The sequence below is a fragment of the Gymnodraco acuticeps genome, unplaced genomic scaffold, assembly GCF_902827175.1.
Source record: "Gymnodraco acuticeps unplaced genomic scaffold, fGymAcu1.1, whole genome shotgun sequence".
Classification (NCBI taxonomy): domain Eukaryota; kingdom Metazoa; phylum Chordata; class Actinopteri; order Perciformes; family Bathydraconidae; genus Gymnodraco; species Gymnodraco acuticeps.
Window position 1 is genome coordinate 8,675,606 of NW_022992351.1, and position 21,741 is coordinate 8,697,346.

At 43.7% G+C, this 21,741-nt stretch overlaps 1 protein-coding gene across 1 annotated transcript in view; it reads right to left on the bottom strand.

Moving 5' to 3' along the window:
• Positions 1 to 21,118, bottom strand: part of celsr3 (cadherin, EGF LAG seven-pass G-type receptor 3) — a 131,321-nt gene extending 110,203 nt beyond the window's left edge. Inside the window, 1 exon segment of the mRNA XM_034209136.1 lies at positions 16,668 to 21,118. Coding sequence (XP_034065027.1) covers positions 16,668 to 20,748 — 4,081 coding nt within the window. The 5' untranslated portion in view covers positions 20,749 to 21,118.
• Positions 21,119 to 21,741: the final 623 nt, after the last annotated feature.

The window sequence follows — 21,741 nt, forward strand, 5'->3', positions numbered from 1 at the left end:
TTGCCCTTTCTGCGTGGCACTCTGCTTTAGCGTGCATGAAAACTATAAAACATTAATGACCTCCAAATTCAAAACTCTCAGAAATGGAAGGTTATTTTTGCACCACGGGAAAACAAAGCTTTTCGTAAATAACAACACGGCAAGCTTTCACGGCTCCTGTGGGCTTCGAGCCAACATCCCCCCTCCGTCTGTCCGCACTTCAAAGAGGGAGGAGTGCTGGTGTGCATAAAGCCTCTAAGAATAAACACTGATCTGTAAATCATCAGCGAGGTCCCACAGATGCGTGAACACGAAGACGCTGCGAGAGAGAGGCTGGCCTCCGATCAGTTCTCCGGCTCTAAGATGTTTTGTGGGTATGCGGTCCCTTGCGTTTCAAAGGGTTGAAGGAGTTCAGTGCTATCTCCCTGTGCCAGGTAGCCTGACTAATAGCACTCTCAAAGCTTCTTGAATGTCAGAGCTCGCATCCTGGAAATCCGGACGGAAATAGTCTGCAAAGTAGCGTACAATAGAGGCCCACAGCTGGAGCTGAGAAACGCCCCAGAAACGTTTTTTAATAAGCTTCAATACAGAGCAGGAGGAGGGGTCACGAGGCAGAGACCTGGTATTTCACTCTGAGGAAAAAAGTGACAGAGCAAAGCAAGCAAAGGTTTGGAGATACTGCTGATGTGGTTTGAGAAGATGTGAGAAAAAGCTCTATCACAGCCAAACAAGCCTCACTATTAAAACTCACTAAACTTACAGATGCTTTGAAGTTGAAGGAAAACTATTAGACTTATGAATTAATGTCTATCAGTGTCCACATTTGCAGGGTTTCAAAACTACATAATTAGGTGATAAAACCTTAAAAGAAATGCTTGATATTTAAAGGTGCTGTTGGTGTAACCGATTGTGCCACAGTCAGGTTATAACACTCTTCAGAGGTTGGTAAAACAGATTGATTAAGATGACAAAAAACAGTGAATCTTCGAAAAACACCAAGCCTTCATGGGAAGTTTCATCAGTTTGACGGACATCTATTGGTGCACTTATTGTATGATTTTCAGAACTTCTGAAATGGTAAATTTCTTGTTTTCTCACAGTATAAGCATGTAGTTTCTACATAGTAGCCTAGTGAAAAGAAATTATTATTATTATTATGCATTATTTATCCCATGTTCATATTTTACCAATAGGCATTCGTGTCACTTTGAAAGGTGTTTTGAATGGGTTGTGTGATCTCAGAAAAGATATGTTCTTATTCTTTGTGGATCCAGCTCATTGCGTAATGCTGTTGAGGTTAGAGGTTTGATTCTGCACATTTTTCAGGCATTCACGCATGGCATTGACACATTTAAGAGTCTGATATAAACTGTATGCACTCTTGTTGCTAAAAGGAGTTGGGATTAAATGGGGGGAAAAGGCCCAAAAGGGGAGATATATTACAACTAGCATGCCAAATCCGAAAACAGTAAAATTGGATTTAGACTGGACAAAAGCCGTATGCTGCTACTCTGAAACACACTGAACACCGTCATGGTGCCTTCAGCCCATTAGTTCACAGCCTGTGGATCCACAATCACATGGTTTCAAATCCCATTTCACACTGTGTTGTCTCATCCCTTTGTTTGGCCTTTTTTCCTGCCTCTCCTCTTGGTTCAGAAACCTCAAAGAGTCCTAATGAAATACATGAGCAGGTTGACTTTTCAAAGCACTGTGTACCAAAAAGTGTGAGGAGTTTTCAGCTGTGTAAGTTGCCTGAAGGTCAGGAAAACAAATTGGAACAGTAACGCTGAGGTTATTAATGGAATAAACAACTGAAAAAAAGTACTCCAACTCCCAGAGAGAGACTGTGAGTGAAATAATAAAAAGCCAAAATGTCACTTTTTACAAATGAGGACATATAAGTGATTTAATGGATACTTGCGGAGAGGCATACCATACATTAATGCTTGTAAATTGACACGATTGTTAACAATATTGTGTTTGTGTATGCATCATTACAAAGCACAGGCACTTAAACCAACACATGCACATACACAAACACACACACACACATACACACACACACAGATGTATGTGCTCTGTTTGTTTAAAGCCTTTCTACCCCTGAGGTCTGGGCACTCATTGTACTCAGTAAAGAAGCTGCACACACACACACACACACACACACACACACACACACACACACACACACACACACACACACACACACACACACACACACACACACACTCACACAGCATAATGATTTAAACCACCCTTTTACTAAAGAAGCACTAATCCTTTACGTTAAACCAGATTCACTTAACTTGCACATGCACTGGACACAAAAATCCATCTCTCACGCAAAGTCTCTCACTTTAGGCCCATATCACATTCATACACACCCTCATGCCTATTGTACGGATAAATAACACAAATCCGCGCAATGCACTCTCTGACATTCAGACGTGGCATCTGTTTGCGGCAGCGGCTATCATCCTCCATCTTGCATCTGTCTTCTGTTGCTGCTGCTTTCTCTCAAATGTAAACCAGAACCATTATGATTGTGTGGGGAACAGAGCAGAACCACAGTTTTACTTATTTCTATTTATAAAGACAGCTTTTTTGACCAAAGATGCTGAAAAAAGGGCTCCAGTAAAAAATGTGTTGCCCATTTCTCAACATGTGCTGAAAACACTCTGTTAAATCTGTGCAGTCACTCCAGCACCCTGTCTGTTGCAGTTTTCATCGCTCTTATCACGGCGAGGCCCTCCGACGCCTGAATTCCTAATGAACATTTTCCAAACGATGTCTCCTGTTGGGCGGTGTAATAGTGCAGCAGTAATGTTCTGCTCAGTGCCGTACGTGTAGCAAAAAGGATTCCTGTGATGCTGACTTGTGTATGCCAATCACTCAAACACACCGGAGGTAATGCACACTACTGAATCATGTTTGAATTACAATTATTAAAGAGATGAAAAATGTGGAAACCGTGCTGTAAAAGGAAAAAACTTGAATACTTATTCCCCGCAATTGTGTTCAGGAAATAAAAAGAGATAACAACGTGAAAACAAATCATCCAATTCCTCACAGCTACAACCCACCCTGCATATAATATAGACAAACCAACCCAGCTTCACAGCTACTGTAGCTAAAATCAGGGTACACCTAATCATCAACTATAGACAGCTGTTTCAGTTCAAACTATCTCTCATCACTAACGGGTCAAGATGGCTACTGCGTTCATTAAGGCTGAAATAACTTTCTAGATGAATCGTTTGGTCAATATAATATCAGAAAGTAGTAAGAAATGTCCATCCTTGTATCTCAAAATTATGTCTTGAGATTTCAAGATATTCAGTTTATTATGATGTAAAAAGAAAAAAGAAAATCTCCAGATTTGGAAGGGAGCATTTATATTCCATTTTGGCATGAAAAATGTGTGAAACATAGTCAAACAAACTGGGTGGTGAGACCCCTACGGTGAGTCAGTTGAAGTCATCATAGTTGGTGATCAGTTGGTCAAATAATCGACTAATCACTGCATCTGTACAGCCATTACCACAGACTGAATCAGAGATCCAAAGCAGACATAGAAGAGCTTGTGCAGAGATGTTGTCATTATACATGTAGTTAAACATAACATCAGCAGTGGTTCTCAACCAGGGGTCCAGGATCCCGCAGGGGTTGTGGAGGAAGTTCCTGGAGGTCATCAAAAAAATGGGTAATAATAATTAATTTTCACTATTTGATTCACTGTAGAAGTGAGCCCATTGGAGTAAACGTATAGGTTTCACTTGCTCCATGGTTATCTCCTATACTGTATTTGACAACTCTAAAATGAATGCTCGTCGTAGCAATGTGGGTCTGTGATCTACTGTATATTCATTATGGAGCAACTTGGAAAGGAAAAGTCTGAGAACCACTGATTTAATGACAATGGGTGTGGACCGAATACCACACAACCAGCCACTGAAGTCATGTTTAACTCGCAAATGACACTTTTAATGATGCACAGCAGCAGAAGGGCTGAAATTATGTCTTCTTCTGCTGCCGTGCATCATTAAAGGTTTAACAAGACGCATGTTGTCTTAGAAATCTCAAGACACCATTAATTTAACATTAGAAGAAATGTTGGACTCAATCCAAAACAAGATATGAAAAGAGACCCGATAGAAAAGTTACAGAATGACAGTGAGACCCAAAGAGAGACCAAACCATCGAGAAGCATCAACACGTGTTTCCTGCCCTACACAGTCCACCGGCTCAATTAAAAATAGATAAAGTGATTATGGTAACGGATTAAAGCTGATCAAGGAGCTCCAACAAGCCGTTTAGGACAGAGAGTGAATACACATACTATACAGAGATGCTGTATGAGAAACCAATGTGAGTTTGGAAAATTGCACAATATAAATCTATTCTAGTAGACCTCAACAATGGAATTATGATCAGTAGAAATGGCCATGTCATGGGACCTTTAATTCTCAGTGCACCCTTAAAAAGATTTCAAAAGGCGGGATCAGTGTCCAGCTTCTCTCTCTGCTGTGATCTTGTCTGTTCACAGTAATCATGTAAATGTTGTAAAGCTAATGTGGGTATGATTTATTTATGACACGATGCTAAACATAGCATGAAAGTTCCAGTCTGTTGATGATCTTTCCTCATTTCCCCTACATCGTGTCCTCCCTAGTGGCTGAGTTGATCCAAACCTATTTTCATTTCGTCTCCAACCAGCATAAACAAATAATTAAATAGCTATTTATTAACACTTATGATGGCCTTCGAGTAATAAACACTGTTTGTTTGTGATGAAGTGCTAATGATTACTGCATCTTTATAATGACTGTAGAACAAAAAACGTTTTGCTCGCAGATAAAGTTTTGCTGGTTATTGATCTAATGTCCTCGGGCCCAGGCTGTTTTTATAACGAAAGATAACAAGAAATACTTAACATGTCAACAATATGCTGGTGCCTTAATTCCTCCTTGAATAAAAGCATGTTGCAAAAGCTTATTTCCTCCTTATGTGGTTGCATTTCTATAGATATTACCCTGGAGCAGGCATTTCTTGAGTCTCATCCATGTGTGTTTCCGATTGTTAACATGAAGCAGAATATGAAGGATAAATGTCAGGCTTCCTAATTAAAACACAGCAGAGTACAAAACACATCCTGCAAGGTGCAGAAGCATAGCAGAGGCACAAAGATGCATTTATCTTCTCCATGGTTGTGACATTTCCTTACTCACCACTCCTTTATCAAAACGATTCATTACGCTTTTCCAGCATATACACTAGTATAGCATAGAGACGGTTTGTAATGGAACTGTAACTTTCTGCTGCTATTTGTAACTTTTGTTTCCGCAGCCTGAATACGCTTTCAGAGCAGATACCGTGTTCAGGCAAAGTAAAAGGCGAAATGTCTGACATGTTTTATGAATTTCTCTGTCAGGGTAGTGGAGAACTTTGTGTTGTCGTGCTTTTTGGAGAACTGCGGAGCCATACAAAAACGTCTTTTGATTATTTAAAAAAAATGCATAGTTCTGTTTTGACAGTCTGCAAAGGGAAACACACCAAAAGAGCCTCGACCATGACACTCAGAGTACTACATCTCAAAATGTTTATGTTTGGCAGTAGTTGTTGCACAAAAAATGACTTTAACTCAAGCTATCCTTCAGAAGAGTCGCCAGTTACTTTTTGCATAACGAGTTAGTGTTATATAAAGTTTTAAGGGGAAACATTATTCCATGTCTACTCAGCAAATATGCTTTAAAAAAAAGCAGGTTTCAGCGGCAGAGGCTTCCCAGACCAAGTGCAAATCTCTCAGCAGGGAACACGGATTTGTTATGCTCTCAACTCCCTGAAAACTTCTGTCAAATCGTTCACACATGGCACCCCACCATCCCTGAATTTTCGCTCTTGTCACGGCTTCACCCCATGCATAATGTTGGCTAATTTATCTCCATGTCCCAGCAGCAATCCTGCCACTCAAACTCCACTCTTATCCTTGAGAGGAGACCTATAAAATGGACTGTATTTGTACAGGGCGGCTCCCAGGTGGGGGAGTGCACAGCTGTGTGAACGCAAAGTATCTTCAGTCAAATAGTCCTGGGTGAAAGTCTATCAAATTCTAGATAGATGAAAGCTGCGAAACAGACACCTCATTGGTGCGTTTAGCTGCCACTCTGATTCCTCTATAAGTCTGAGAGAAAAATACATCGATAATTCCTTTATACATTGGCATTGAATGTCAGAAGCCATTTACTTAATCCGCGGGGACAGCCCTAAGGCTTTGAGTTGTCAAGCACTTAAATGTGAGACAGTGTTTTAGTGTTAGACATTGTCCCCCCCCCCCCCCCCGACCCATCTACCACCTAATATCTCTGTCCTTCAGTGAGCTATAAATCACTGCAGAACATCATATTAATGTAACTACAGAGAAATATTAAGCAGACACTGGGTCCCCGTCAGAAACACTGCTTACACATAACGTTCAAATCACATGTAAACCCCTTGTTGCTAAACATCTGCTATTTCAACACAGCTTTCCTGAGCTTGGTGTCACGATTATGGGACACTAACTATCCAGGGCTGTCCGTCTAGGGAGAGAGAAAACTGTCAGACTCAGACACATCCTTCTTCGCTCGGCCTGAACCTTTTAGCTCCTGATGGCTGCCCCCGACAGGCCGAAGATGTAGAGCGAGGTCTAATGGATTGTAATGGGCTGGTAAAGGTTTCTTTACATTGTGGTTGGCCAGTATGGGCTGTCCATGTAGGTCATCATGGTTGCTAAGTGAGCTAAAGGAAATGCGGTGTGCCATGAGCTGTGGGTTCGAGCCCATTTTGTATTTTGTACAATAGGATGCGCTTTGTTAATTTCTAACTGGGAGAAGGCTTATTCGCAACCAGCGAACCGCCCAATGAACACTTATTTTAGTCTTATACATGTTTATTCAATACTATAGATTCAAGGTGGAACTAGCAAAAACACAGCACTCAGAGAAAAACCCATCCGTAAATTCAGCAGCACGGATAGCACCATGGGTTTACAACACAGTAAGGCCACTGATGTTTCAGAGCCATGGTGAAGGCTCCAAATATCAATGAATCAGGTAGATTAGACTATTCAACTAAAACAACTGAAATATGGGGGAAATGGTGCACATGACATTAGAGACAATACATTCATAGTGTTGCACATAGCTGTGTGTACATGTGACATATATTAAAAGTTGTATTATACACACTGTTGCCCAGTACGTTGGTTTCACTCTGGTTTGACTCTGCGGAATATCAAGCAAAAACCTCTACTCTTTCAACACTGCATCTATTAATAAAAGCACTCACTTGCCAAAACATAAAAAAAACTATAGCTAAATATAATATGATAAATTGCCGGATTTACCAAAGCTGTAGAAACAGTACAAAGATACAATTCCATGAAAAAAAGTATTCAGTTAAACTACTTAGATTATAGTGGTTCATATTGTTAGCTAACATAGCATATATTTATTCCAGTAGTCTGTAGAGTAGTGAGCATTGTGTACTGGTCTGTAAAAAGTATGTATGAATTAATTGGAAAACATTTAAGTTATCTCACTTTCTCTAAAAGTGTTGGCAGGCTCAGCAACCTAAATCAATACAGAGCAATACGGACACATTTTTGAAAGGGCTATTATAGCAGAAACACTTTGTTTCGAGGGGATCTAAGCCTGCAGGGCGCCAAGGTTCAGGGGACCCGCAATGTTTTCATCACAACATGCCATTACAACTGGTTTGTGACATTTAATGTCTGTCAATGTATACTTCTCTTTCTTCTTCACATTAGATCTTATAGAAAAGGTAATGCATAGATGGTAGAAATATGGAAATGACCTCAACAATGGCAATAAAATCAGAAATAATACATACAATGCCTCATTGTACCATGATGCTTGTAATGCTGAGTATAAAGTATATACTGATTATTATATAAAAGGAGGATAATTCAGAGCTTTATTCTCTCGGGTGTTGCCCTCTTTCAGCTGACCCCCATGTAAATGCATTAGCTGCGTTACACATACGTACAGTATAGGCCCATAATGCATGGGTTAGGTTCAAGTTATCATCAGTGCAATGACCTATATCTACTGTAAGTGTATTCATGATGCACTGACCTGAGTCACAGTTAACTAACAATTATAGCATATAGTAAGCCAGTGTTTAAATGAATATATGATGTGTCCTCATTTTCAATACCATATAAACTCCCAGAATCTCCAGCATTAACAGAAGACATTAAACATAACACCATTATAGAGGAATAAACTGGTGCATGTCATGAATGCGATATTTGGGTTTGGATGCGTTAACTAATTTGAAGAATGCTCACTCTTTCATTCACTGACACATGCATAAAGGACCATTCAGCATAAGTGCTTGCATGTGTCAAATATACAAATAACAAACTACACTTCGAACAAAACCTCTAGCTCTATGAATTTGTTGTCTCTTTTGTTTGACGTTTCATTGCCTAGAACATTCTCTGTTTGGTTCAGTCACACAGTACTCTCACCAACCTCTTTTCCAGCACATTAAACAGCCGTTGTTAAATAAAAGAAATCTGACAAACCCACTGTGAACTACCTACCCAGCAACAAACAAACTTCTAATGAGTAAGCCTATACCAAACCAGAGCTAAAAGGGAATAAATGGACCAACATCCATCATGTGGACAGAACAATGAATACCAATGTTGCTCCTTTTAAACAAGATTAGCAAATAGGCAACTGTTTGTGGTGTGTTTTTCAGCTTGTTATGGTATTTGTATTCTCCCATAAAGCCAACATTTCAGTTTTCATAAATATTTGACTGATTATGAACCTACTCGTCGCCATCAGAAACACAGCTAAACAGGTGCCACACATCAGAATAACGACCAATTAGGAGCATTCGTCACTATGAACGGGCTTGGCATTCAGCACTTTTTTCAGAGCAACACAAATTAGCAAAGTTCCATGGTGAAGGGAATTAGCATGAAACCTGATATGGCTGAAATGTGTTTCAGTGTTGTCAACGGTCATTAAGAAACTTCTAAAAGAGTGAAAAACAAATATATTGAGACAGAATATTGAGACAAATGTGTTGACACAAAATACGTGTTTCCTAAATAAAGGTATTCACTGCCAAAAGGCGTTTTTCCCATCAGGTATTTAGCCTGGTAGAAAAAACCACAGGTGTTAGTAATAATATTAAAGACGTGTGTCTGTTCAAGTGTCTCAGTGTGACAGTGAGCCAGCATGTGTAATAAAGGGACCCTGAAACTGCTTATTATAATGAAGCCCTCGATAATTAGTATTACTTAAACCTGTGCTTTTCCTGCTATCACATGTCAAAATGTCCACTGTTAAAAGGGCTGATTAACCAAAGTCATGTTGACATAGAGAGGCTTTGTTTTGACCTTCATCTACCCAGGGAAGTCTAGTGTGGCACAAACTGCTACACACACTCACAACTGGGACTTGGCCAGAGCAGTGGCAGTCTTTTCTGCTGGCCACATGGAGCAATTGGGGGTTGCTTTGCTCAAAGGCACCTTGAGCTGAAGCTGTTCGGGGGGCCAAGCCAGAATGAGCTTTTTTTTGGTGTAATGCCTCCAACAAATAACCCCAAAGCCAGTGTGTAAATGTAAATATGTGTGTGTGCTTAAACTGCTGGCAACACAAGCATGGATGCAGCATTTAATCTCTGTGCACCATAAATATGGGCATTATCCTGAGAATCAATAGACTGGAGCTAACTGTCAAAAGGAGAGAGGGTGGAGGGATGGAGGAGAGAGGGAGGGAAATGGGAGAAAAGTGTTGCCCCACCACTCTCTGGCATGCATAGATATTATTCATTGAAAATGCATGAATACACTCTCAAGTGCCATGCTTTGAGCCACCTGAGACTGCACAAACACACTTGTGCCCAGAACTACTATGTGCGAACAGAAATCCTTCACAAGCACGTACACACCGAGGAATCTCTGTTCATGCATATGCATACAAATGTGTCAGAAACACACACTGATACACAACACTTGAGGAGACTTACACATACAAGGAGAGCAAATAAGGAGGGGAGAAGGCAGAGAAGTGGAGTGGAGGAAGGAGGAGCAGAGTTGAAAAGAATATGGCATGGAAGAGACACGGCCCAAGAGAGTTGTGTGAGGATTACAGGGAAGAGTCGGAGGACAGAAGGATGGATTACTGAATACAGAAGAAGGGACGAGGGAAAGGGAGGGAGGGAGAGAAGGAGGAAAGAGGTGTAGCAGGCGAGGAAAGAAATACTATACAAGGTCAAGACGTCAAGACTCAAGAGATAGGTTTAAAAAGAGGACAAAATGAGAAACAAACTCCAGGAGTAAAAGGCAGAAGGGAAAAATGGGAGGAAGCATGACGAAAAAGAAGAGAGAAATGCAAGGAATCAAAAGGAGAAGAATTCATCCATCCCTCTGTGCGTTCGAAGACGGGTAGAATAAAGGAGAGGAAGGAAGTGATGGGGAGAGGAGGGAAGGGTAGTCACAGATAACACACAGTGAACAATGAAAGTGACAGCTTGGCTCGGAGCATGACTCTGGCTGACTGTTGTTTCATTATAATCTCATAACTGTCAAATCCTGGAGCGACAGAGGAGAGAGAGAGAGAGAGAGAGAGAGAGAGAGAGAGAGAGAGAGAGAGAGAGAGAGAGAGAGAGAGAGAGAGAGAGAGAGAGAGAGAGAGACAGAGAGAGAGACAGAGAGAGAGAGAGAGAGAGAGAGAGAGAGAGAGAGAGAGAGAGAGAGAGAGAGAGAGAGAGAGACAGAGAGAGAGAGTCAAATACTTTCAAAATGAGAGAAGAGCAGCGAGACAATTGGAAATGATCTGCATGTCTGCTTGAACTGAACTGAATGCACACTGGAAGAAAGCAGATGGAGACACAAGGCAGACAGACAGACAGACAGACACACACACACACACCTGCCTGATTGCTCATTCCTTCACTCACTCGTTCATTCTATCAGTCAGGTTCATATAGTGACTCTACTGTGACATGTCTCCATCCTTTAATGTTCAAAAAGCTCTTTATTTTTTCTCATACTGCCTGTGCTGCAGCACCTCTTTTCACCCTCTGTCTGAAACCAGAGCCCAGTCTGCTCTGATTGGTTAGCTGGAAGGCTCTGTTGTGATTGGTCAACTGCTTAGAGGTGGGAAATCCCCACAAAGCATTATAGGGCCTCTTTAACCTCACTCACTAATAGCTTATACAGTTATTCATTCACTCTCAATTTCTCCTACTTCACCTATTTACATAATTGTGTCCCTCTTTTATTCACTAACTCACTTCTTTAATTATTTGCCCACTCACATACTTGTTCAACCTTTTTTATATGCCCCAAATTGTTTACTCTTTTATTTGAACACTTGTGTACTTATAAAATCACTTAAGTGTGTTAAAACTCAGTCATTTACTGACACACTACCTTGCAATATCTGTCATTTGATCATTTATTCACTCTCATATTATATTTCTCTCTCCCTTACTGAGTCTTACAGTAAACTTATCCTGCAGGCTCGAGGAGCTAGCATCACAACTAGCATCTCTTCCGCTGCAGCAACAACTACGCGACGACAACAGAGACCGTGGAGACAGCGGAGACCGAGGAATAAACGGAGACTTCGACATTCCCCCGGGGACGCCTCGGCAGACAGACACGCATGAGGCAGTGATGAGAGGAAGAGAACCGATATCCGAGGGAACAAATATCCGCCATGTTGTTAGCCACCTTGCTAGCATATCAATGGCTAAAGCTACAACGGAGCCTCCCTCCCCCCACCACCCCACCGCTCCAAACACCACGGCAGGCCGCAAGCCGGTTGCTGTAACGGACAAAGACAAATATCTGCAAGCTGACGACATTGTGCATTTAAGCAACAAAAATGGACTACATATTTTTCATCTGAACACTAACAGCCTGAGACACACACTGGCTGAACTCAGGCAGCTATTCATGAACGGTAAGGCAAGCATATTATGCTTTTCTGAGACCAAATTGGACAATTCCATTACAGATTCAGAGATTGAAATTGAAGATTATCTTGTAGTGAGAAGGGACAGGAACGTGAATGGAGGTGGTGTCTGCATGTACATACATAAAGACACCAATTTCAAAAACCGTACTGACCTGCATCATGAAAATATTGAATCTGTGTGGGTTGAAATTATTTTTGACAATGCTAAATCTGTAATAGTCGGAACAATCTATAGACCACCGGAACAGAGTGACTTTTATGATACATTAGATGGATGTTTGGCTGATGTGGGGGATGTAGAGACAATTATTATTGGAGACTGGAACACGGATATGCAACGTAAAGACACGTCCGTCTTCAAGTCCTTCAGTAGGATTTGTGATCTGCACGGCTTCAGCCAGCTAATCACCCAACCCACCCGGGTATGTGAAACAACACAAACTACCATTGATCTCATTCTGACCTCTGACAAGTCCAGGATCTCCAGTAAAGGGGTTATAGCATGCGGTTTAAGTGATCATTATATGATATTCTGTACCCGCAAAAAGCTAAAACAAAGGGCCGGCTGTCACAAAACAGTCATATCTAGAGACCTCAAAAACTACTCTAGCGAGGCCTTTAACCTAGAACTGGAGAGCCTGGACTGGTCAGATGAGCTCAGTGGTACACAAGTTGAAGAAACATGGCTTGGTTTCAAAAACAAATTCACTGCAATACTCAATGATTTGGCCCCCCTAAGAACAACCAGGATAAAAAATCGCGCTGAGCCGTGGATGCACTCCGGCATACTGACCGCCATGAAAACCAGAGACAAAAAATGCTCTGAGTTTCATAAAAGTCAGTCAATGCTTTCCAAAAGCACGAGCAGTGAACTCCAGGCCCACGTGACTGAACTAAAAATTGAAAGAAACAGACTAAGAAATGACGTAAGCTCCATGATCAAAACTGCCAAAAAGAATTTCATCAATGTCAAAACTGAGGAAAACAAAAATAAACCCTGTGAACTTTGGAAATTACTCAATAACCAGCTTGGCTGCAGTAAAAAACTCAAAAAGAGATGTTCTAACTTAAACATAAAGACAGATAACAGGCTCATCACAGACAAACTGGATGTGGCCAAGTACTTGAACATTTTTTTCACAAACATAGCCACAACTCATGACCTACTACAAAAACCTAGGGGTACGCAAAGATGATTTCAGTCTAGCAAGGGTAACAACAGCAGAGGTACTCATTAAACTGAGCGCCCTCCAACCTAACAAGGCCACTGGCCACTACAATATCCCCTCCAAATTCCTCAGAGACACAGCAACCGCCATCTCACCAGTCATAGCTCACATAATTAACCTCTCCATAAAACAGGGAAAAGTACCCAAAGACTTCAAAATTGCAAGAGTAACCCCCCAGCACAAAAAGGGCAGCAAATTGGACCCAGGCAACTACCGCCCTGTTTCTATACTTACCTCCATCTCGAAAGTCATGGAAAAAATAGTATATGAATAGGTCGAAAAGTACCTCGCGGAAAATAAACTAATCTATGAATTTCAATCTGGCTTTAGAACATCCCACTCCACTGACACATGCCTTCTTTATTTGAGCGACCACATCAAACAAGAGGTGGACGAGGGCAAGTACTGCGGCATGGTGATGCTGGACCTACAAAAGGCTTTCGACACTGTCAATCACCCCATTCTGATTGACAAGCTAAAAGCAATTGGTTTTGATAAACTATCGGTGAGCTGGATGCAATCCTACCTGGAGGGGAGAGAACAGATGGTGGAGGTAAACGGTACTCTGTCCCCCCCCCTCCCAGTGAGCTGTGGTGTTCCACAAGGAAGCATATTAGGTCCGTTACTGTTCCTAATTTATGCAAACGACATGTCATCAGCATGTGACTGCAACTTGTTCCTGTTCGCGGACGACTCAGCCCTGCTGGTCTCTGAACAGGAGCAGATTGCAGGTTGAAAAAACCCTCAGCTCCGAGCTCGGCAGAATCTGCACCTGGCTCGTCGATAATAAATTATCATTACACCTGGGTAAAACAGAGTCCATTCTCTTCGGTTCGAAACATAATCTCAGCAAATCCGACGACTTCTCAGTTGCAGTGGGCGACATTATTGTCACAAGTAAGAAGGAAATTACATACCTAGGATCTATTCTTGAGGCAAACCTCTCCTGTGACAAAATGGCATCAAATGTAATAAAAAAAGTCAATCAAAGAACTAGATTCCTATACCGGATCTCCTCTCTGGTAAACAAAAACACCCTGAAAACTCTGGCAGGAGCACTCATTCAAGGGTACTATGACTATGCTTGCACGTCATGGTACCATAGCACCTCCAAGGCGCTACAAATAAAACTTCAAACATCGCAAAATAAACTGGTCAGACTACTGCTTGACCTTTCATCTAGAACCCACCTCACCTCTGCCCACTTTGACAACCTAGGATGGCTTAGAGTAGACGACAGAGTACAGCTACTTACAATGGGCCTGGTCTACAAGATCCACTACACCTCTATGGTACCCATGTACATGTCAAAATTCTTCCCAAAGGTCAAGGAATACCATGATCATAACACCAGAGGGAGCTCCACAAATCATGTGAAACCCAGATTTGGCACAAAAAAGGGGGAATACACGTTTCGCAATTATGCCACATCAAGGTGGAACGCTCTTCCCACAACTGTAAAGGAAAGTAAAACTATACTTACCTTCAAAACCTCTCTTAAAGAGCACCTTCGGGGGAGAGCATTGCAAAACTGGCCCCGGTAATGGTACAAATCTCAACCTGTCGTTCAATGGACAGCTTCCCCCCCCCCCCCCCCCCCCCCCCCCCATCTATGTATATACTCGCATTTTAGACTCTGTTACCAACTGTATATCTGTAGACTTGGTATGTCTTAAATGTCCGGTTAGGATGTATTAGAACGAAATCTAAAATGAAAATTGGAAATAAGCAATCTGTATGTAAAAAACCACCTGTATGTAAATTGTAAATAAGCCATCTGTATGTCTTATATGTCTTAAATGACATGATGAATTGGAAATGGGGGACCCTGATGTAAACAAGACGAAAGTCTTTCTCTGGTCTGCATCCCCTTAACAATTGTATGTTTTGAGCTGTACTATACTATACCCAATATACAAGCTGTTAATAAACTTTTCAATCAATCAATCAATCAAACTCACTTCCTCATTTGTTCATTAACTAATTCAGTCAGAATTCACTTCCCTCATGAACTCAAAAATGACACCAAACTGACACCAAACTAAATATGTATAAGCGAGCATCGTCACCAGTGAGGCTGGTATAAAGCAGTGTAAATAGGGTAGCAGGTCACACATTCCCAAGCCAGAATACAAACACAACACAAAACAAAACGCTGCTCTCGCTTCTTTCCCTTTTTGCTTTCGAAGGCTTTGATCACTGACAGCAAGGCAGCCTGTCAGGCTTTTAGGAAGCCTTTATCTTGAAGCCAAAGCCTGGAAATGCAAACAAATAAACAGCATAATACATCTAAAAACAAATTAGAATGCTTCAATTCAAAAATAAATTCAATTTAGGACCAAGAGATACTTTTAATATTATTTCTCAGTGCAGGACATGATCAACATAATGGATAGTGAACAAGGATGTCAGTAAAGTTAAGTGCTATTTGCCTAGAAAATCAAAGTGTGTCTATCTTTGCTAAAAGCCCACAGGGTAAACACTGAATAGAGACATTCAGGAAATAAATAACATTAGGAAGTATTGATGCCATTTCATTGGATATCTAACAGCAAGTGACAGTAAGTAGCTCTGCCAGGCGAAACCCTCTGCTTTCTTGTTTCCCTATAAAATTGATTTTCTTTAGATTCACAAAATTGCTGTGGCAACTTGGACTGCACTCAGTCGAGATCACCTGTCAATCAAAAAGTGTGGGTGGTACTGTGATACTGATAGCTGCTCACAGCTACAAAGCTCTTTCCCCCCCCCCCCCGGGAATATGTGTTACTGCATAGCTAGAAAAAAAAAGCACGCTTTATGTCTCCCAATAGCTTATCTCCTAAGCTGGCAAAATGCTGACTGGTGGGAACTTTTGATATGAGAATCTGACTAATAATTATTGTCGGGTATCTCACATTCAAATATTTATCTCTCTTCTTGCACACATTTTCCTCCTTCTGATGCGTTTCCTCAAACACACTTATTTTCTCGTCATCCTTTTTTCCTTAACCTCTCACCTCATCTACACTTTGAAACTCTGCAAAACAGACAAGCACCACTCTCTAAATGTTCACCCCCCATGCTCTCTGGTAAATCTAATGTGTTCCCATGCACACACATTTCCCCAAGAGCCTTCTCCTTAAGGGACTCAGATACATATAGCAGATGTCTTAGAAGCAGGCCGACAATCTAGTTGTTTAATTGTTGCACCTCCTACACACATCAGGTAAATGTGTTTAAAGAAGCCCAGTTAATTTCTCATTATCTCACATACACAAGTGAAGGAAATACACAGAAGAAAAATACATTTGCAATGCCCAGAGCTCCACCAACCCTTTTTCTTGCTCTAACCTGTAGAGTCTGAGTCTTTATCTTCACAGGATTTGTCATGGTGAAATAAGCTACAGGGGAATCTAAACTGAATAGACAGAAAAACCCTCCCTCCCATTTCCCCTCCACGGTCTCTTACCTGTGACAGTGATCAGCATGGGAGCCACCAGCGGCCTGTTGTTATCCAGTTTTCGGCTCAGTCGGATCTCTCCACTGGTGTGATTCAGGAGCAGCAGGTGAAGCTCGTTTCCGCGGTCGATGGTGTAGTGCAGCCTGTCTGACACATCAGGGTCGTGGGCGGGTACTTTTCCAATTACCCCGCTGGGGAAACTGTTGGAGCGATTGGACACGAAGTTGTTGAAAATGATTTGGAAGTCCTGCAGAGTGGGCCTGTTGTCGTTCTGGTCCACTAATCGGATCCTGACGGTGGCCCTGCTGACTAGAGGAGCTGAGGTTGCCTGGACTACGATGACATACTCGTTGCGGGCCTCATAGTCAAGATCAATGAGTGAAGTGAGCTCCCCTGAAAAGATGTCCATCTGAAAGATCTCGGGGATGTTTCCCTCCACAATTTGATACATGATCTGAGCGTGAGTGCCTTCGTCAGGGTCAGTGGCTGTGATCTGGGCTACCACAGACCCCACTGCGCTGTTTTCCTTCACTAGAACCTCAAAGTCATCAGCAGGGAAGACGGGGGCATTGTCGTTGACATCTAGGACCGTCACCTGGATGTGGACGGGGGTTCGCTGAGGGGGTATGCCACGATCGACGGCATAGGCTGTGAGCTCGTAGAATGGCACGCTCTCACGGTCCAAACGTCGAACAGATCGGACTATACCGGATGTAGGTTCGATGGTAAAGTCCCCATCCCCATCCTCGCCATTTTGAAAGGTGTACTGAACACGACCATTGGTGTGTGCGTCACGGTCAGTGGCTGAGATTTGGAGGACACTGGTGAAGGGAGGGGCGTCTTCACTCACTGTTCCCTGGTATCTTGTGCTGAGGAACTGAGGTGCATTGTCATTCACATCATTCACGTTCACCTCCACATATGTTGTGTCTGCTTTCTGCGGGATACCGTTGTCTTTAGCTGTGATAGCCAGAGTGTAGGTCATCTGGTCCTCATAGTCGAGCTCTGCCTGGAGCGTTATCGCCCCTGTGCCGGTGTCAATGCGGAATTGTGGGATATTGTCCTCGAGAAAGTATGTGATTCGAGCGTTTTCGCCTACATCATCATCTGTGGCACTGATTACAACTACGGTGCTTCCAGGTGGTCGGTCCTCGTTCACACTAACAGAGTAGTGGGCACTCTGGAAAACAGGCCGATGTGTGTTGGCGTCAGTGATGTTAATGTGCACCTGACAGGTGTCGTGGAGTGTGCGGTCTGAGGCAGCGACGGTTAGAACGTAACGGCGCTCCTGTTTATAGTCCAATGGGAGAGCTAACGAAAGAAGTCCAGACCCGCCTGCTGTGCTAATGGCAAAGCGGTTTCTGGTGTTTCCCCCTGTTATCTGATAGGTTACAGCACTGTTGACATCACGGTCCACAGCCGTCACAGTCGCTACACTGGTACCAACAGACGCATCCTCATTCAGGCGAGAATAGTACTCCTTTTGGATGAACTCGGGCCGGTTGTCATTAACATCCATCACTGTTATTGTTACACTTGCTGTAGCAGATAGAGGAGGCATTCCATAATCCCTGGCCTCCACACCAAAGAAATAGTGCTCCACAGACTCTCGGTCAAGAATGGTGCGCACAGTGACCCAGCCTGTTGCCGAATTAATAACGAAGGGTGTGTCAGAGCTGGTGCCAGTTAACCTGTACTCCAGACGGGCATTATCAGCAGAATCAGTGTCAATGGCCTGAATGTGGAGGATGGAGCTACCAACTGGGGCGCTCTCCAGCACAGAAGCCTGGAAAGGTGTGGAGACAAAGATTGGTGGGTTGTCGTTTACATCCGTCACCTGAACACTGACAATACCGGTGTTGTTGGAGAGAGGTGGCCGGCCATTGTCCTGGGCACGAACACGGAGAGTATACTCCCGTTCTGATTCATAGTCCAGCGGTGCTACAACATGGATCTCCCCAGTTACACTGTCGATGGAAAACTGTCCACGGCTGTTGCCACTGATGATATTGTAGTGAACAGCAGCGTTACTGTCCTTGTCAATGTCTGTGGCGCTCACACGGAGGATCTCAGTGTGGGCCCGAACATCCTCCTTCACTGCTATCACATAGCGCTTTTCGCTGAATTGTGGCACATTGTCATTTTCATCCAGAACAGTGATAAACACTTTAACAGTAGAAGAGCGTGGCCCCGGTTCCTTCCCCTGGTCAGTGGCCTCCACCAGTAGAGTGTAGTGCTCGTTGGTTTCCCGGTCCACTGCTCCGCGGGTTGTAATGAGGCCAGAGCGGGGGTCGATCTCAAATGCCGACCGGGCTATTGTAACCTTATCACCGATAAAGCGATACCGGATATTGGCATTGGATGGGGAGTCTAAGTCTGTCGCTCTCAGCTGTAAGATGGGATACCCCTCCTCTACGTTCTCCCTGATCGTCTCCCTGTACTCAGTCTGCTCAAAAATAGGAGAGTGATCATTGCGATCTGACACAGTAATGGCCACCATTGTGGTGCCGGAGAGCCGAGAGGCGCTGTTATCCGTCCCTGTGACTCGGAAGTAATGCAAGTCCATGTGTTCTCTGTCTAGAATCTGAGTGGTGGTGATGAGCCCTGTGTCTGGGTGGATATGGAAGTAGTCAGATGATCGACTGTTCATCAGCGGGGCCATGGAGTAGCTGACCCTGCCTGAATCTCCCGCATCTGGGTCTGAGGCGGACATGATAATGACTGAAGTACCGGCTGGTTGATTCTCAGCTACTTGCACTTGGAAGTTATACTGGGAGAAATGGGGATGTTTGTTTGCTGCACGCCGAGAGCGGCGCCAGGGCATCAACATCCTCCTCCCCTTTTCCCCCTGTGAGATATCATCATCTGCAACTATTATCAGTCGTTCCAGGCTCCTCTCTCCCCTTGTACTGCGCCTCTCCTCCTTCCCTTCTACCCCCCTTTCACCCCCCTCTCCAACCTCGTGGCTCTCATCTGCCTGTCTCTCGTTCTTCCCCTTTTTGCTATCTGGCTGTGTGATGATGGTGGTGCTACTGCCCCTATCCTGCCCCTTCTCCCTCTCAGCCTCTCTCTCTTCTGCCCGGCTTGCCTTTGTTATTGCTTTTTCCCTCTCCCACTCCTCCTCCTCTTGCTCCTTTCCCCCTGGTTCTCTGCCTCCCATTAGCCGCGCCTCTCTCTTGCCCTCCCCCACCTGTAATTTTCCTCCCCCAACAGCAACAGCAGCAGACCCCTCAAAACCCTCTCCCTCCCTCTCTGCATGTCTGTCCCTCTCTCCCTCGGCACCCATCTGCCGCCTATCTGACTGTCTCACACCTTGAGGCTCTAATGACACTTGCTTACCAGATTTTAATTGCATATGTGCATGCTCCCCTTGCTTGGTGGCTGAACAGTCTGTGGAAATGCTGTCAGCACAGCCTGCATTGACCATCTCTAGTAATGCTGGCTCCCACAGGTCTTGTTGCTGTGTCTGATCATGCCACTGAGATTGTTCTATTTCAGATTCATGATTAAATCCATTTATGTCCTTGCTTTGCTCATCTTCGTTGTTGTTATTAATGTTGCTGTTGAATGTGCTCCATAAAAACATGCGCTGGGAGTCTGGGGAAACTGCTGAAATCACGTCATTTAGAGAGGGTAGGTCAATCAAACGTGTGGAGTCATTCTGCCGTGTGGTCAGGTTCATTTCCGAGAAAAACGAGAGGTGTTCTGCTGTGGTGTCATCGGGCTGAGTGAGAATACGTGGTGTGACTGCTGCTGCAAAGCGAGACGTGGGAGATATAACGGGAAACTTCGCAGGCGAGAAAAAGCCTGAGTCACCGGCAGACTCTGTCTCTGAACTTGCGTTTACTTTTTCTGCAGATAGACGGAGCAGTTTGGATAGTTTTACACTTTCTGCATAATCGCCTGTTTGTGTTTCAGGCAGGATATTCATTATCGGGCCAGCATATTTTGATACAATATCAGCAATACCGCTCTTGTTGGATGGAACACGTTGATCATGCGTCTCTGTGGGGGAACATTGGATGGGGAGATTCCTCTGAGCTACGACTCCCTGTGGGACCATAACCCCGGCTAAATATCCACCCCCCATTTTTTTTCTGTCCAAACAACCGAAGCAACCACCGGGAACCTCCCCGATGTCTCCCCGTGTTTGCCTGATCTGCCCTCTGGTTGCCGGTGCTGATTTCCCCTGCGGAAGCTCATTACCAGTCTTACATAGGCGCGTCAGAAACGGAAAAGCCAAATCATTATCCGGATAATTAGATAAATTAATATATTTGTAGCCTTGGTGTACCCCTCCCTCTCGTCCATATTTTCCCTCCCTCTTCTTATCTATGTTTCTGGCGTGGTAATAAGCTGCCTTTGCCTCACGAATAGGGGACCCACAACTATCGAGGTGCACCAAGGTACTGGGGTTAATCACTACCGGTGTGCAACATCTGTACGTTTCCTCCCCCTCCTCCTCATCTCCCCCACTCATCGTCCCCCTGTCTTTCTCCCTGCACGTAATGCACCTAGTCAAACGGCTATCATCACCCCCCTCTGTGCTGCTGCTGGGATCGATAACATTGTGCCTTCCAAAATGAGAACAATTACCAGCCGTCCTGTCCACGCTGGCAGAGCCCCAATAAGCATCCCGAGCTGTGTTTTGTTTGCTCCCCCTGTAAACTGGATGCATTGGATCTGTGTGGCCGGTTGTAAAATGACACATGTATTCCAATGTGGATCCCTGGATACAGTCTGAATTGTTGGTGAAACGGGGATGAAATTTAGAGGTGTTTTTTGAAGCCTCGCTGTGTGCTGAATTGTATCCAGAAAGAGGATGAATGCAACAAGAGCAACCGGTTGGCAAGTGGCCAAGTGTGGGGATGTTTGCCGGGGAGAGGGCTTGTTTGCCAGGGCTTGACCAGCAGAGATGCCCAGGTGTCAGGGAGCAGCATGTGGCAAAGACTATCCTCACCTCACGAGCCCTCTCCCACACCTCTCCCCCTCTCCTCTTTACACTTCCGGGTGCCCGGTACAGGCCAGAGGCGTGCACAAAGGCTCCGGCGGCACCACGTTTGGCGAGGTGTGGCCTTGACGC